The 17,790-nt window shown below is 49.6% G+C and overlaps 1 protein-coding gene across 1 annotated transcript in view; it reads left to right on the forward strand.

Annotated features, from left to right (window-relative positions):
* SUCLG1 (succinate-CoA ligase GDP/ADP-forming subunit alpha) overlaps positions 1 to 17,790 on the forward strand; it is a 180,471-nt gene that overhangs the window by 111,365 nt on the left and 51,316 nt on the right. Inside the window, exons 6-7 of the mRNA XM_085642659.1 lie at positions 1,011 to 1,094; positions 7,776 to 7,927. Of these exons, the coding sequence (XP_085498785.1) occupies positions 1,011 to 1,094; positions 7,776 to 7,927 (236 nt within the window). The remainder of the gene's footprint in view (positions 1 to 1,010; positions 1,095 to 7,775; positions 7,928 to 17,790) is intronic.

Raw genomic sequence — 17,790 nt, forward strand, 5'->3', positions numbered from 1 at the left:
TGGTGTAAGCTGTGATGCAGATGTTCATCGTCATCTAGGCTGCCCTCAAAGGGGTGCGCAGATCATGCACCAGGAAGAGCTTTGTTACAGTGGTGGTTCCCAAGGCAGTGCCTCTGCTTCTATCCACACAGCAGCGGCATTGCATCGGTGCTGATCAACGCAGCAAAAGCGATGCGTCAGTTCTGATCCATGCAGCAGGGGCAATGCATCTGTTCAACAGCAGATGCATTGGTTCTGCTGGAACCGTAGGCCCACTTTCAAGGGTCCAGGACTGGGGTGGCACCTGTTGGCAGGGCAGACTCAGAAATTGCTGAGTCCAGGTGCAGAAGTAATGTGGTTAGAAGTATTTTTTGTCCCTGAGACCAGGAGATCAGGAGGCCAGACTGCTATTTCTTGGAGTCATTGTTGGTTCCAGTGATGTAGGTCCAGTCCTTCTCGCCCAGGCAAAGGAACAGCACAGCAAGGCAGGGGTCCAGCAAAGCGGCAGTGCAGCAGAGTGGCAGTCCTCCAACAGGCCTACCTTAGGGTGACTTGTGTGTGTAAACAGGGAAGGTTTTGGCTTGGCAAAAGGTTTATTTGTTCAGGTCAACGTGGTATTGTAAACTGCGCACACAGGCTCTGCAATGACAGGTCTGAGACATGATTAAAGGGCTACTTATATATAAGAGACTTATAAGTAAATTGAATATGCCAATTGGGTATGAGCCAATGGTACCATGTTTTAGGGAGAGAGCATAAGCACTTTAACAATAGTTATCAGTGATAGAGTCCTAAAGCCAACAAAAACGAGGTCAGAAAAAGTGGAGGAGGCAGACAAAAGGTTTGTGTGTGACTCTGCATAAAGAATCATTTTCCAACAACCTTTTGCTTCTCAAAATGAATCCAATCTCTTAGACTTCATTTACATTTTAATGTCCTGTGGCTCATTAAGCCATATGTTCCTCCTGTCAAAATATACATACTGATTGTTAACTGAGTATTGCGTGGTCTAAAATAAATATTTTTCTCAGGTATTGTGTCCAGATCAGGAACTCTTACGTATGAAGCCGTCCACCAGACAACTCAAGTTGGATTAGGACAGTCTCTTTGTGTCGGTGAGTATATTTTATGCTATAAAGTGAATTAATTGTTCATGTAAAATATTGACTGTTCTGCTTCTTGAATTTGTATACCAATATATGTGTACACTTCATATCGACCTATAGTAGTTTCCTAATTGGATACACTTCTGCAAACTTGCTCATGGAGTTTGTATTCTTACTGTATTGTTTCTAAGCGCACGTTTGGTTTTCATAATGTTTTTATCGGAGAAAGTGCTTTATCGATTAGTGGCTATTTGGTACTCAGAAGAGAATTGTTTTCAACTGCTTCGTAAGATGTGTATGGAATCCTTCTTTGCACATTGAGTACCTAAAGTATGTTAAAAGGTGTGGAATTACCTTCAGTTCCTTTATAAACTTGATAAACGTCTGTTGGAGTTCAAATATCAGCATCTAAGAGCAATGGTTTCAGTGTATTATGTCAATTGCAATCCTTTTTAAAAGGAGATTGTTCATTAAACATTAATTTAGTGAAAATATTAGATAATTTCCTCCGCCAATCCTGATAACAAAAAAAATAATTTATTAACCCGCCTTACCTTTTCAAACAAAGTGGTACATATTACTTTAGGTGAAGTCATGAAGGCATGAGAGAGAGTGACTGTTTGCAATGAACAGTCACTACTTAATCATAAAAAATGAGGCATATTGTTCGCGTACCACTTTAGTGTTTTAAAACTCTAAAATCTAGTTTTGCAGCGTGAATCTTTCTGGATTCACTATGCTGTGCATAATTCCGCGATCTTGTGGTTGGGTCCGGATTCGTAGTCTTTTCTTTGTTTTTTTGTTTGTTTTTTTGTAGCCCAGGTGGGCGGCGACGACGCACCATTTGGTGCACCTCCCGTGACGTTGTTGTGCTTCCTGCGGAAGTCCCACCTTTGGGGCGCTTCGGGTGAGAGATCGGCAGAGAAGAGCCAACGCCAGCATGGATGGCAAGGGTAAGGCCCCGTCGCTCTACGATCTGGGCCTCTCCACGGACGATGAGGACAACGTCGCCGAGGCAGCCGAAAATTTCACGGTCGTAGAGACCGACAAGAAAAAAGAAGACGAGGTAAGAGAATCGTCAAGCACAAAACAGAAAATACCTCAAACACGAGGGCGACTCGAGAAAATCAGAGTCAAAGTCCACGAAGGGAGCCCCGGCGCCGAAAACTTCGACGACCAAAGGGGGAAGCATGGACAAGAGGCCGAGCGGATCCTTCGAAAAGGACTCCCTGGTGCCGAAAGACGCCGAAAGGCAAGGGTCGTCGAAGACAACCCAGAAAACGGGACGATCGACGCAGAAAGAACGGTCGACGCAAGTTCCGTCGAAAAGACCGGCGGTCGACGCCGAAAGCATCTCCGAGATGGAGAAAAAGAAGAGGCGGCTCGAGGCCGAAATGGAGAACATCCTTCAAAGGAAGAAGGAGTTCGACGCCAAGATGAAGGAATTCAAGATTCCAACGGCTCCACCGACGGACGTCGTCGAGGTCGAGGACGAATTCGACACCGAGGGGCTGACGAGAGATCTCGAAGAAGAGGACGAGACCTATTATGACGGCGAAGCCGAGGAAGAAGACCAGCAGTCGTTCTACGGCTCGGCGCCATCTACCAGCCACGACATCGAATGGCAGGATCTCGACACCGAAAACCCGGAGGAGCCCGTGGACACGTACCCTTCGAGCCCTTCGCCACCCGACGACATCGGGGTATACAATATGGTGGTCAGGAGCGCAGCGACAGCCTTCGGCGTCAAACTCGACGAAGAGAAGCCGAAAGCCGATTTCCTCCTCGTGACTCTGCTCCCCATCCAGACGAGGAGCCAATTCCTCCCCATGCTACAAAGCGTGATGAATCAGGGGAGAGAAGCCTTCAAAGAACCAGCGACCTGCCGTTCGATCACGCCCAGGACTGAGAAGAAGTATAAGCACTCTTCCCTGGACCCCCCCTTACATCAAAGGTAGCGTCACCGCCGACTCCATCATAGCTTCCACGGCCAGGAGAAGGGCCAACGTACCAGCAACTTCGGGCCCACCACCTGATAAAGAAAGCAGGAGGGTAGACCTCACAGGAAGAAAAGTCGAAAGGAACGCCGCAATGCACTGGCGCATGGCGAATTCCAATGCACTTCTCAATAGGCACCAGTACCAGCACTGGGACGAGATGGGGGAGCTAGTAAAGCACCTCCCCGAAGAATACCGCCAGAGAGCCTCGCACCTGGTAGACGAAGGCAAAAACATCGCCAACTCTTGTATAAAGACGGCGTTGGACGGGGCAGAGACTTCAGCAAGACTAATGGCCATAGGGGTCACCGAGAGAAGGCATGCATGGCTAAGAATCTCGGGATTCAAACCGGAGGTGCAGAACAACATCCTTAGCACCCCCTTCAACGGAGAGACACTGTTCAAAGCAACAGTGGACGTGAAACTCACCCAGCTGAAAAAAGAAAATGAAACGGCGAGGTCCATGGGGGCCCTACAGCTGAGGGGAATGAGGCGAGGCAATCCCTCAAGGAGACCCTACAGTAGGGGAGGAAGCCAGCAGGGGGCGTCGCACCAGACGTTCCAGCAGGGTGAAAGTCACGGACAACAAGGTCAACAGAAGCAAAACTGGCAGTACCAACCTCGGGGCCAGTCCTTTCGCGGGAGAGGGAACGGGCGTGGCCAGAGGAGGAGAGGGGGTGACCAGCCCTCATCAAAGTGACTCAGCACGCAAGAGGACGCCTACCCTCGACATGCCCCCAAGAGTGAGGCGCAAAACAGTAACATCAGGGGGGAGAGAAGATTCAAAAGCCTACGAGCATACAACACCAGTAGGCGGAAGACTGAGGTTCTACCTTCAGGAGTGGCGGCGTATAACCAGACAAGTGGATACCGAACGTCATGCAGTACGGATACTGCATAGATTTGGAGAAAAAACCTCCAAACAGGAAACCAAAGGGAAGGCAGAGATCGGCTCAAGAACTGGCCGTACTCAGAGAAGAAACACGGAAACTTCTAGAAAAGAGAGCCATAGAGGCAGTGCCGTTCAGAGAATGCAACAAAGGGGTCTACTCAAACTACTTCGTGGTCCCGAAAGTAGACGGAAACCTCAGACCCATCCTGGACCTGCGGTACATAAACAAGTTCATCAGAACGCAAAGGTTCAAAATGACTTCGCTGCAGGAGGTTCTCCCCCAAATGAGAGACGGGGACTTCATGGTCACCGTGGACCTCAAGGATGCCTACCTGCACATCCCAATAAACAGAAGACACAAGGGCCTTCTAAGGTTCAACATCGACCAGGAACACTACCAGTTCACAACCCTGGCCTTCGGATTAAAATCGGCGCCAAGGGTTTTTACAAAATGCCTGTCGGCGGTCGCGGCCCACCTACGAAGGCAGGGGATCCACGTCTACCCCTACTTAGACGACTGGCTGGTCAAGGCAAACTCACGCGAGGAGTGCGACAGGCATGCAAAACGCGTAACAGACAATCTCACGAATCTGGGGTTCTCGATTCACTGGGGGAAGTCATCGCTGGAACCGGAGCAGGTGAAGATTTTCCTGGGGGCGAAAATCAACTCCCTGAACAGCACAGTGGTGCCCAGCGACAGGAGGACAGATGCCCTACTGAAGGAGACGCAGCTCTACCAGAATGGGCGAGCTCTGACAGTGAGGTCAGTGAGCAAGATGATGGGGATGATGGCGTCGTGTATCCAGCTGGTGCCGAATGTGTGCCTGCACATGAGACCATTCCAGGAATGGCTACAACGGCAATGGTCACAAGCAAACGGAAGTTGGGAGGATCTAGTGGTTGTTACGCACGCAGTGCAGGAGGAGATAACTTGGTGGAACAGAGACAACATGGCAGCAGGGAGAAGCCTGACACCACCAAACCCAACAATGACCATTACCACGGACGCATCGCAAAAGGGATGGGGAGCGCACATGGACAACCTCAGAGTGAGGGGTCTGTGGGCTCCAGCAGATGCGGTTCGCCATATCAATTACCTCGAGTTGAAAACAATCCTGCTAGCCCTGAAGGCATTCCAGAGGCACCTGTACAACCAGAGGGTGTTGGTTCAAACAGACAACACTACGGCAATGTTCTACATCAACAAACAGGGGGGGGGACACAGTCGTTCCCTCTCTCCTCTCTGGCACAGGAGATTTGGAGATGGGCCATACCTCTCAGGATAGATCTACTGGCAATTCACCTACCGGGGAAGGACAATGGGGAGGCAGACTGGCTAAGCAGGCAGACCTCGGCATCGCACGAGTGGGAGCTCAATGGCCAGGAAGCGGAGAAGCTTTTCCGGAGATGGGGAACTCCCACAATAGACCTATTTGCAACACGCCAGAATGCAAAATGCCAAAGCTTCTCGTCCAGGCAACCAGATCAGCAATCCCAGGGAAATGCCCTATGGATAAGCTGGTCGAGGACATTTGCCTACGCCTTTCCACCGATACCCCTGTTGCACAGAGTGCTCGACAAGTGCAGAACCAGCAACATGACTCTGATCCTAGTGGCTCCGCAGTGGGCAAGGCAGACATGGTTCTCACAAATCCTAGAAATGGCACAAGGCCATCCATACAGGTTCGAGAGGAGAAGGGACCTGCTCTCCATGCAAAACGGAGAGGTCCTGCATCCGGAGCCAGAGACCCTCAACCTGGCGGCGTGGCTCCTGAAGACCTAGAGTTTGCGCACCTTAGAATGCCTCCTAGCACTTTGAGAGTGCTACGAGAGGCAAGGAAACCAACTACACGAAAATGCTACAGCGCAAAATGGCAGAGATTTACTGTGTGGTGCAGGAAGAAGGGCCTCCAAAACAGAATGACAAGAGACTCAACAGTGCTGAGGTACCTCACACACCTTCTAAAGAGTAACCTCTGCTCGAGCTCCCTGAGGGTACACCTAGCGGCGATCGTTGCCAACACCAGAGGTGAAAAGGGTGGAAGTTTCTTCACTTCGCAGGTGGTGAAGAGATTCATCGAAGGAGCCAAAAGATTGGCCCCACCGAAAAGGTTGCCGCCGCCGGCATGGAATCTGAACGTGGTTCTGACAGAGCTCATGAAGGCACCGTTTGAACCCATTCACAAGGCCACACTACAAATGTTGACGATGAAGACGGCCTTTCTAGTGGCCATAACCTCACTCCGCAGGGTGAGCGAGCTTCAAGCACTAACACTTCAGGAACCCTACATTCAGATCCACAAGGACAGGGTAGTCCTGAGGACAGACCCACACTTCATGCCCAAGGTGGTGTCGGCGTTCCACATGAATCAGAGCATTCAGATACCAAGTTTCTTCCAAAACCCGACTTCAAACGCAGAAAAGACTCTGCACACCCTCGACGCTAGAAGAGCGGTGATGCACTACATTGAAAGAACCAAGGAACTCAGGAAGTCGAAACAGCTGTTTGTGTCCTTTGCTACTAGCTTCATGGGTAGGCCAGTGACTAAGAGCACCATCGCTAGATGGATTGCCCTCACTATTCAATTCTGCCACAAACAGGCTGGACAGGAGCTAGCGGAGGGGCCTCAGGCTCACTCCACAAGGAAGAAGGGGGCCACCGTTGCCTTCCTGGCAAACACGCCCATCCAGGACATATGTCTGGCGGCAACTTGGGCATCTGTGCACACGTTCACAAAACACTACTGCGTGGACATTCAGATGAAGAAGGAAGCACAGGTTGGACAGAAGGTGCTTCAACACATTTTCAACGACCAACGCTCATCTACCACCCAGCCGCCACAAAATTAGGAAAACCGCTACAAAGTCTATGCACAGCATAGTGAATCCAGAAAGATTCACGCTGCAAAACGAATAGTTTCTTACCTGTCGGTGTAGTTTTGCAGCTTGAAGATCTTTCTGGATTCACTAGCGAACCCACCCACCTCCGCCAGGAAGATGAGGCTGGAGGAAGAGGGGGTAAAATGGAAAAGATCAGAAGGAATGAAAACTTACAGAAAAATGGACAAGAAGGAATAATCAATCGCCTAGGGTTAAAAAAAAAAAAAGGGGGAAAAAAGAACCCGAAGATGGCGCCCCAAAGGTGGGACTTCCGCAGGAAGCACGACGACGTCACGGGAGGTGCACCAAATGGTGCGTCGTCACCGCCCACCTGGGCTACAAAAAAAAAACAAAGAAAAGACTACGAATCCGGACCCAACCACAAGATCGCGGAATAATGCACAGCATAGTGAATCCAGAAAGATCTTCAAGCTGCAAAACTACACCGACAGGTAAGAAACTATTCGTTATCTGGTATAAAAAGGAAACAAACCATATATTAAATATTTCTCAAAACCTAATTTTAACTGGATAATGAGCTAGTATTCTGCGGTAAAGTCTAACCTCAAATATGTGGTTCTTCAATGCCATTCTACCCTGAAATGTAATCGAAACCACTTGCATTTGAATGGTTCTGCATCTCAAATTAGAAGTTGTCCAGTGTGCAGCCTGTAGCACTTTGCAACCTTTTCATGGGAGACCGTTTTAGTTTTTTGACTTTCAAGATGGATAAACACAGGTAGAAAGTTGTTAATTCCTTAAGAATAATATTACTTCTAGTATATGTTTTGTATACACAGACAGTTGGATGCTAGAGCAGTAGTGATACTGATTAGTTAACCACTTTATATGTTCTGTTTTTTGGTATACCAAGAGTGATTGACAATTTCTTTTTTTTACTAAATTGTTGCTTCTTTTCAGGTATTGGAGGAGATCCCTTCAATGGAACAAATTTTATTGATTGTCTTGATGTCTTTCTGAAAGATCCACATACAGAAGGAATTATATTGATAGGTGAAATTGGTGGCAACGCTGAAGAAAATGCTGCAGAATTTTTGAAAGAACACAATTCCGTAAGTGCCTTGAAAGACATTGTTCTGATTAAATAGTTGTCTACCTCACACAAATTGCAGGGTGTTCACAATTATTGCTTTTTGTATATTTCTTGTATTGGATATAGGCAGACGTTACATTTTTTATAACGCCAGATATTGCTGGTCATGCCCAGGCTCTTACCGCCCTAGACCTCAATCCATGGCTCATCCACTCTTCAATTTGCTATATATTCGAGGCATGTGAACTGTTGATCACATGCTATGCATACTCCTGCCATCTAGTGTTGGGTCCGGATGTTTGCAAGTTGTTTTTGTTTGAAGAAGTCTTTACAGTCACGAGGTAGGTGACGACTCCTTTCGGTGATAGTGCGCATGGGCATCGACTCCATTGCTAGATTGTTTTTTTCCACCATCGGGTTCAGACGGGTATTGCTGCGCTCCCCTTCAGAATCGATCCTCTGGTTCCCACTCGATGCGTACTCTCTCTACCTTGACGGTATTGTTTTCAAATGCATTTTTTCTTTCCGCAGTTCGATTCGAACTTCAAAAACTTAGACATTTCGACCGGAAGATCTGTGGGTGGCCTTCCAGCCATTCCACGTCCAGTCGGCTCCTTTTCGATGGAACAGACTCCATTTAAATTCTGTCCCCGTTGCATGCGAAATATCCGCGTACGGACTCTTATCCGGTGTGTAATTTGTGCTTGTCCCCAGAGTACAAAGAGCAAGACTGTGATGTGTGCTGCACCTTCTGGTCTAAGAAAACTCTCTGTGATCGTCGGGCTGGACGTCGAGAGATGCAGCGGTTGGATATCACACCAGACCTCTTCGGCAAAGACTCCGAGCAAGAAGAGGTATCAGCGGAAGAGAAGGAGGTAGCTTCAGCTGTGCCTGACTCCGGATCAGACTTACAGATCGACCTTGAGGACGATGATGTGCCGCAGGGACATGGGGACTTTAGACCGAATACACCTTCGCCCCTCCCACCGTCCCTAGGAAATCTAAGGCTTCGGCACCACCTAGGCCTCAAGACCAAGGTCGGCACAGAGATGAGGTTTCCAACTCTCCGCCTCATGGCTCGGCACCGAAACTGTCCACTTCTGAGATGAAATCTTCCAGCTCGAAATCCGAGATGGGTTCTGAACCGAAACCTTTGACACTGAAAATTAAGAAACATCCCTCGGAGTCGAAACCCTCGGCATTGAAAAGGACATTCCGGCTCGACTCCAAAAACTACGGTGCAGAAAATCAAAGATTTGACTACTACACAACCAGTTCCAAACATAGACACTGTACCTCCTAAACTAGATCCTAAACAGAAAAAGCTGTACATTCACCCTGACACATGGCATATCCATGCTAAAACACCATCCAAGCACAAACTTTGTGAGGATGATAGCCCATGCAAAATTCCTCTCAAGAAAAAAAGTGTAGGCACTAGTCCTTTCCATACACTTCCATCTCCTCCTCCACCTCCCTCTCCACCACAACTTGATCCATCACAGATTACACCGACTCAGTCTCGTCTACATCATTTTCACACAGGTGACACTGACGATGCACAATTACCAGATCCTTGGACGGACTACACAACTGATCCTCCACAGTACACCGATCCAGATGTTTATCCTGCCAGGCTATCTCCACCAGATGGCAATCTGTCTTACCAACAGCTTATTGCTAGCGCAGAAGAAAACCATAGCTACATAAAGAGTCTTTAGAGGAAAATTCCCTCTTTAACACTCTAGGATCCCATAAGTCTAGTCAGACACTACCTATACTCAAGGGTATGTTAAGGCACACAAACGATATTTTTAAAGATCCTGTTCGTGCCAGAATATTTACTCCTAGAGTAGATAAAAAATATAAATGTTCCCCCACAGATCCTATTTTTTTAAGGGTCTGTTACCACTTCATCCTTTAGTGGTATCAAATGCTAGAAAGAGGGCTAACTCTCAAGCTTCTGAGGATGCCCTTCCCCCAGAAAAAGAATCAAAGGGTTCGAGGCATGTGGGCTGCTGAATTCATATCTGTGCATAGATCGCCGCCTAGTGTTGGGTCCGGATGTTTGCACGTTGTTGTCCTGGAAGAGTCTTCGAAGTATCCTTGGATAGGTGACTCCTCCCCTGGACTACAGTGCGCATGGGCATCCTCTCCATCCTCAGATTGTTTTTTTCCGCCATTGGGTTCGGATGTGCTATCTTAGCTCAAGTTAGGAAAATATTTGGTCGAGGCCAAAAGGCCTTTAGTTCGCGTCGGTACTGTTTATCGATCGGGTTTCGATAGAATTTGTTAGTTTACTAACTTTTCAGCACCGACTTCTTTCGCATTTACCTGTCCATCGACGACTTCGACGATGGAATCCAGGACGCCATTCAAAAGGTGTCCGGTATGCAATGCGAAGTACCCACACATCGACGTCCATCCGGTGTGCAACAAATGCCTTTCACCGGACCACGACGAATCGACATGCATGGCCTGTGCCGGGTTCCGTTCCAAGAAGACTCTAAGGAACCGAAGAGCGGCGAGACTCGAGGCGCGGCACGCGGCACCGGCCCCGGCAGACATCTTCGACGAGGCCGACGTCGAAGACTTAGAAGCCATACCCTCCAGTCCCGTTTCCGAACACGACCCCGGATCGGACGGGGGCAACGAGTCACTCTTCCACAGAGGTGAAGACGACACCGAGGTAGGAGACGACGAGGAGGCCTTAGGGGCCGAGGAGAGTAGCTCCAATGATGAACAAGGCCTGCCTGTTCAAACCGAAGAAACACCAGCGCCACGGCCTTTGGCTCCGGTCGAGGGATCGCCTTCGGGCCTTACCCGAGACCCATCCCGTAGTTCTTCGGCCCCGCCCTCGGGCCCGGCCTCGGACGTTCAGCGGCAGCCATTGCCGCATAAGCCAGCTGGTTTCCCTACCACAAAACCGAAACCGAAAGCTGCTCCGGTTCAAACGAAACCGAAACTGAAAGTGGCCTTGGTCGGATCGAGGCCTTCAACGCCTTCGACGCCAGCGCAACGCGTCGGCACCGACCGCACCAAGAGGGACTTCGGTGCCGAACTGGAATCGGGCGACATCGGAGTCGGCAAAGGGAAAAAGGCCATCGGCACCGAGAAACCTACTCGGCTACCGACGCCAACGACACCGAGGGCAATACCGCCTGCTTCGCCACGCGTCGCTCCCTCGACGACGCCGAAGCCTCACGTACCGAGGACGTCGGTGGTGATCTCCACACCTCGACTCGAAGACCCGCCGGCGCCGAAAAAATCCACGCCCGGCTCTACGAACCTGCCCGGTGCCAAAGCCTCAAAGACGCCCCAAGTGCGGCCTGGTGCGACACAAAGCAACAAAACCACGGCGGCCCTCAAGGACCCGTCGGGTTCCGGCCCGATAGGAGCTCCAGCACCCTCAACGGGGCCAGCCAACATTACCTTCGGCTTGCCTCCGTCAACAATCCCGAAGATGTTCCAACTCAGGACACGGGTTACCCAGACTCCGGTTCCACCGGACGAGACGTCGCCGTCATGTGTCATCGACGCCGACACTGGCAGGATGATTCTCCACGACCGAAGAATAACTTCGGAACCGCCATTGGACCCTTTCAGGATCCCACTAAAAAGGAAGCTGCCTGTGGAATCAGAACCTCTCCTTTATGAACCACTCCATTCCTCCTACCAGGATCCACACCGGTTCTCCCCCGCACGCTCCGACACGGATGCATTGGAGGACTACATGGGGGACCAAGCACCCTACCATGTAGACACAGACCCTGATGACCAGCAGGACCCTGATCAAACTTGGGGCGACCCTGCAGACCCCAGTGCACCTCTCGATACACAGGACCCACAACTCTATGGGGCGAAAACATCTCCCACGGAGGATACTGCGGCGTTCAACGCACTTATTGAACGTGCGGCAAATAACCATGGGGTACAGCTTCACTCGGATACCATCGAGGATGACTTTCTAATGGACACCTTTGCATCCTCAGAAAGACACGTGAAAACTTTGCCAATGCTGAAGGGGGTCCTCAAGCCGGCTAAGGACATTTTCAAGGAACCCACCAGGGCACGAGTGATAAACCCCAGGATTGATAAAAAATACAGATCAGCACCTGGGGATCCTACTTACATCAAAGGACAATTACCACTCGACTCCATCGTCGTAGCGAATGCTCGCAAGAGGGCACACTCGCAAACGACAGGTGACGCTCCTCCCCCGGACAAAGAGTCCAAGGTGCTAGAGACCTCCGGCAAACGAGTTGCCGCCCAGGCTGCCAACATATGGCGCATAGCCAACACTCAAGCGCTCCTCGCTCGCTACGATAGAGCGCACTATGACACATTGGAGCACCTCCTCCAACATCTCCCTGACCACTTCAAAGAAGGCGCGGAAATTCTTATCAGAGAGGGACAGCTACTCACAAATGCTTCCATCAAATGTGCGCTAGATGCTGCAGACACGGCTGCCAGGGCCATAAACACAAGCGTCATGCTCAACGCCATGCCTGGCTACGAATCTCAGGATTCAAGCCTGAGGTACAAAACAACATACTGAACCAGCCCGTCAACCCCGACTATTTATTCGGCCCCGAGGTTGACACCACCCTCGAAAAGATAAAAAAGGACACGGACACTGCAAAGTCCATGGGCGCTCTCCAAACTCAGTCCTTTCGGAGCGGCTCCTTTCGTCGCCCCGGAAACAAGGGAGCAGGTAGAGGACAGGGGTCACAACAAACGTATAACAAAGGCAATACACAGACCACCTACGATAAAAACACCCGAGGTGGATATCGTGGCTCCAGTACAAAGGGCAGAGGACGTGGCTACGGCAACACCAGGTCCTCCCCCAAGAACAAGCAGTGACGCCCTCTCCCTTCCTCCCGACCACATAACACCTGTCGGGGGAAGACTACAAAGGTTCCTGTCCACGTGGAACTCCATCACCACGGACAGGTGGGTCAAAGATATTATAAAATACGGTTACTGTCTGGAGTTAACCTCCACTCCACCCACAATACCACCAAGAAACCGTCCTATGTCCTCAGAGCACTTAACGCTCTTACAGCAAGAGGTAGAAAGTATGCTTCTAAAAGGCGCTATCGAGGTCGTACCCATCCACGAGCAGGGTACGGGGGTTTACTCCCTCTACTTCTTAATTCCAAAAAAGGACGGGTCGCTCAGGCCTATATTAGACCTGAGACCCCTGAACCAGTACATTCTTTCAGAGCACTTTCACATGCTCACTCTACAGCAAGTCCTTCCGCTTCTCAAGCAGGGAGACTTCCTAGCCTCACTGGACCTCAAGGATGCGTACTTTCACATACCCATCCACCCCTCACACAAAAAATACCTCAGGTTCACTGTTCAGGGACGGCACTATCAGTTCAAAGTCCTTCCCTTCGGCGTGACAACAGCGCCCAGGGTTTTCACGAAGTGCCTAGCTACGGTGGCAGCACATTTACGGAGACAGCATATACACGTCTACCCCTACCTAGACGACTGGCTCGTTCAAGCGAAGTCAGCCCAGCAATGTGCAAGCCACATGTCCCGCACCATTCACCTTCTTCACAGTCTGGGATTCTCACTAAATGACCCAAAGTCCCATCTCCAGCCCGCACACGTACAACAGTACCTAGGTGCGACTATAGACACTCTGGCGGCCACAGCTCAGCCAAATTTAGTGAGGATCAACAGCATACAACTGCTGATCTCCAAGTTCAAACCCAATCACTCGCTTCCAGCGCGAGTGTTTATGCAGTTGATAGGCATGATGGCCTCCTGCATCTTCATAGTCCCGCACGCGAGGTTACATATGCGCCCACTTCAGGAGTGCCTAGCACGTCAGTGGAATCAGGCTCAAGGACAGTTGAAAGACCTAGTGTTGGTGAGCGGTCGGGCATACAACTCTCTGCATTGGTGGAATCCACAAAACCTTTGCAAGGGCCGACCGTTCCAAGAGCCTGTCCCACAGATAGTACTGACAGCGGACGCGTCTCTCCAGGGATGGGGAGCTCATGTACTCCACTACACAGTGCAGGGACTATGGACAACACAACAAAAGAAGATGCACATCAACCTTCTGGAACTGATGGCAATCTTCCTAGCCATGAAGGCATTCAAAGTACATCTATGCAACAAGGTCGTGTTGATCCGGACGGACAACATGACCGCAATGTACTACATACAGAAACAGGGAGGAACACACTCTCCACAGTTGTCTCATCTGGCTCAGAGCATGTGGAAGTGGGCCATTCAAAGGAACATGTTCCTCATGGCGGAACACCTCCCTGGCAAGGACAACCAGATGGCGGATCTGCTCAGCAGACACAGCCACCAGATGCACGAGTGGGAGTTACACCCATCAGTACTCCAACCGTACTTCCAGCAGTGGGGTCATCCAGAGATAGACCTATTCGCGACAAGCGAAAACGCAAAATGCCAAAGCTTCGCCGCCAGATTCCCACATCCGCAGTCGCAGGGCAATGCGATATGGATGAACTGGTCCGGCAGATTTGCGTACGCTTTTCCCCCAGCGCCGTTGCTACCGCTGGTGGCTCGCAAACTCCGACAACACTCCCTGACACTCGTCCTAGTTGCTCCCACGTGGGCACGCCAGCCGTGGTACACCACCTTCCTCGAACTTTCCGTGGTGCCGCATCAAAGGCTGCGGATCAAACCCGCGCATTTGACGCAGAACCATGGAGAGGTTCAGCACCCAGATCCCCAACAGCTGAACCTGGCGATCTGGCTCCTGAAGTCCTAGAGTTTGGCTATCTCAACCTGCCACCTGACTGTATGAACATCATCAAGGAGGCCAGGAGACCCACTACCAGAGCTTGCTATGCAGCCAAATGGAAAAGGTTCGTCATCTATTGCGATAATAATGACATCAACCCGCTGGACGCATCCATCCACAACATCATCTGTTACCTCTTACACCTATACCGATGCAATCTGGCGTACACCTCTATACGTGTCCATTTGACCGCAATATCAGCCTATCTGCAAACCAGGCAGCACCTCTCTCTATTCAGAGTGCCGGCCATCAAAGCATTCTTGGAAGGGCTCAAACGAGTCATTCCACCTAGTCACCCACCAGCTCCAATGTGGAACCTCAACTTGGTCCTCACACGCCTGATGGGTCCACCCTTTGAACCTCTACACTCATGCGAGATTCAATTCCTTACCTGGAAAGTGGCCTTCCTGGTAGCGATCACTTCCCTAAGAAGAGTTAGTGAACTCCAGGCACTAACCGTTCAAGAGCCATTTATTCAGGTTCACGCCAACAGGGTCGTACTACGTACCAACCCCAAATTCATGCCCAAGGTAATATCGCAGTTCCACATGAATCAGACTATTGAACTGCCCGTTTTCTTCCAAAACCCACAAACTGTTGCAGAAAGGGCACTACATACACTAGATGTACGGAGGGCCCTCATGTACTACATCGACAGGACTAAACCCTTCAGGAAGACAAAACAACTGTTCGTTGCCTTTGCCCCACACCACAAAGGTAACGCCATCTCCAAAGCAGGGATAGCCAGATGGATAGTTAAGTGTATTCAAATCTGTTATCAAAAGGCAAAACGCACATTAACTATTCCACCACGAGCCCACTCAACACGTAAGTTGGGGGCTTCCATGGCCTTCCTAGGAAATATTCCCCTGCATGATATATGCAGAGCAGCCACATGGTCCACTACACACACATTTACAAAACACTATTGTGTAGATGTGCAGTCAAAACAGCAGGCAGCTGTAGGACAGGCTGTTCTCAAGACACTTTTTCAGACCGCTGCAGCTGGCACGGGTAGCCGCCGCTAATAGAGGGCACTGCTATGTATTCTATGCACAGATATGAATTCAGCAGCCCACATGCCTCGAACTGAATATGCTACTTACCAGTATGCATCTGTTCTTGGCATGTAGGGCTGCTGACATTCATATCGCCCTCCCTCCTCCCCGGCGCCTGTCGCAGCTGCAGCTCTCAGAATTACTGCAAGCATGGTCATCACTTTCTGTATCTACTCCATCACTGCCACAATGGCGAAAAACAATCTGAGGATGGAGAGGATTCCCATGCGCACTGTAGTCCAGGGGAGGAGTCACCTATCCAAGGATACTTCGAAGACTCTTCCAGGACAACAACGTGCAAACATCCGGACCCAACACTAGGCGGCGATCTATGCACAGATATGAATGTCAGCAGCCCTACATGCCAAGAACAGATGCATACTGGTAAGTAGCATATTCATTATCGATGCTTCAGGTAAACGGGTGGTTGCGCAAGCAGCTAACCAATGGCGTATCGCTAATACAAAGGGCTTACTAGCAAGATACAATAGAGCCCACTGGGACGAAATGGAACGATTACTTCAGTTTCTCCCAGACGAGCATAGGGCAAAGGCTCAGAATTAAGTCCAGGAAGGCAAACTAATTTATAATGCCTCCATCAGATGCACTCTAGATATATCTGACTCTGCAGCTATAGAAGTAAATAATAGCATCTTACTACGACAACACGCATTGTTGCGGATCTCAGGGCTCAAACCTGAAGTCCAACAATCCATCCTGGCTATACCCTTTGATAAAAAAACATCTCTTTGGCCCTGAAGTCGATCTAGTGCTCGGAAAAATTGAAAAGCACACGGATGTAGAAAAATCGATAGGAGCGTTTCAATCTCCCTCCAATAGAAGTTCATTTTGGTACCCTTTTTATAGGGGAGGGTCCAAGTCCACGGGCACTGACCAGAACACTTCCTCCTACAAAGACGATTCCCAATCCTCTTTACAAGACGATTTTTCAGAAGAGTTGGTTAAAGAGGAAACAGTCCCAGGGGTAGAGGTAAAAATGACACACCTTGCACCCCCCCCTTCCTCAAGCAAACATTGACTTCCCAAAACTTCCCTCCGACTATTCCACACCTGTCGGCGGAACACTTCAAGACTTTCTCCCCATTTGGAACACAGTAACAGACAAATGGGTGCTTGGAATTATCTAACATGGTTATTGCCTGGAGCTTATCAACAATCCTCTAAACATTCCTCCTCGATCTCACAAAATATCACCAGCACTTACTCAAAGGGGCTATAGAACCAGTCCCACATCATACCAAGGGTCAGGGGTTTATACCCTTTACTTTCTCATTCCAAAAAGGACGGCTCCCTGAGACCTATTCTAGATCTCCGAGAGTTAAACAAATGTATATTGTCAGAACACTGTCACATGGTAACTCTTGAACAAGTACTTCCTCTCTTGCAGCAGGGCTACTTTATGTCTACTCTAGGTCTAAAGGACGCCTACTTTCATATTCCAATTCATCCCTCTCATCGCAAATACCTCAGGTTTGTGATAGCAGGCAAACATTACCAGTTCAAGGTACTTCCATTTGGCGTCACCACAGCCCCCAGAGTGTTCACCAAATGTCTCGCAGTGGTAGCTGCTCATCTCAGAAGGCAATGTGTACATGTCTTCCCTTACCTGGAGGACTGGCTTGTCAGTGCGGGCACTTACCAGAACTGTATTCTACACACTCAGACAACACTGCACCAACTTCACCAATTAAGTTTTACAATAAATGCACAAAAGTCTCTCCTGTGCCCAGCACAAGTGCAATCTTAACTGGGAGCTTCCCTCAACACTCTCAAAGCTCTAGCCACTCCCAATGTAGCCAGATTTCACAATACTCAGGCCACACTATTACAATTCCAAACCAACTAATCATTACCAGCGAGAGTCTACATGCAACTGCTGGGAATTATGGCATCCTGCATTTCAATTGTACCTCATGCAAGTCTTCACATGAGTCCTCTGTAAGAATGTCTACCGAGTCAGTGGAATCAGTCACAGGGTCTATTAACCGATCTAGTGTTGGTAGA

The sequence above is a fragment of the Triturus cristatus genome, chromosome 2_2 (assembly GCF_964204655.1).
Source record: "Triturus cristatus chromosome 2_2, aTriCri1.1, whole genome shotgun sequence".
Taxonomy (NCBI): Eukaryota; Metazoa; Chordata; class Amphibia; order Caudata; family Salamandridae; genus Triturus; species Triturus cristatus.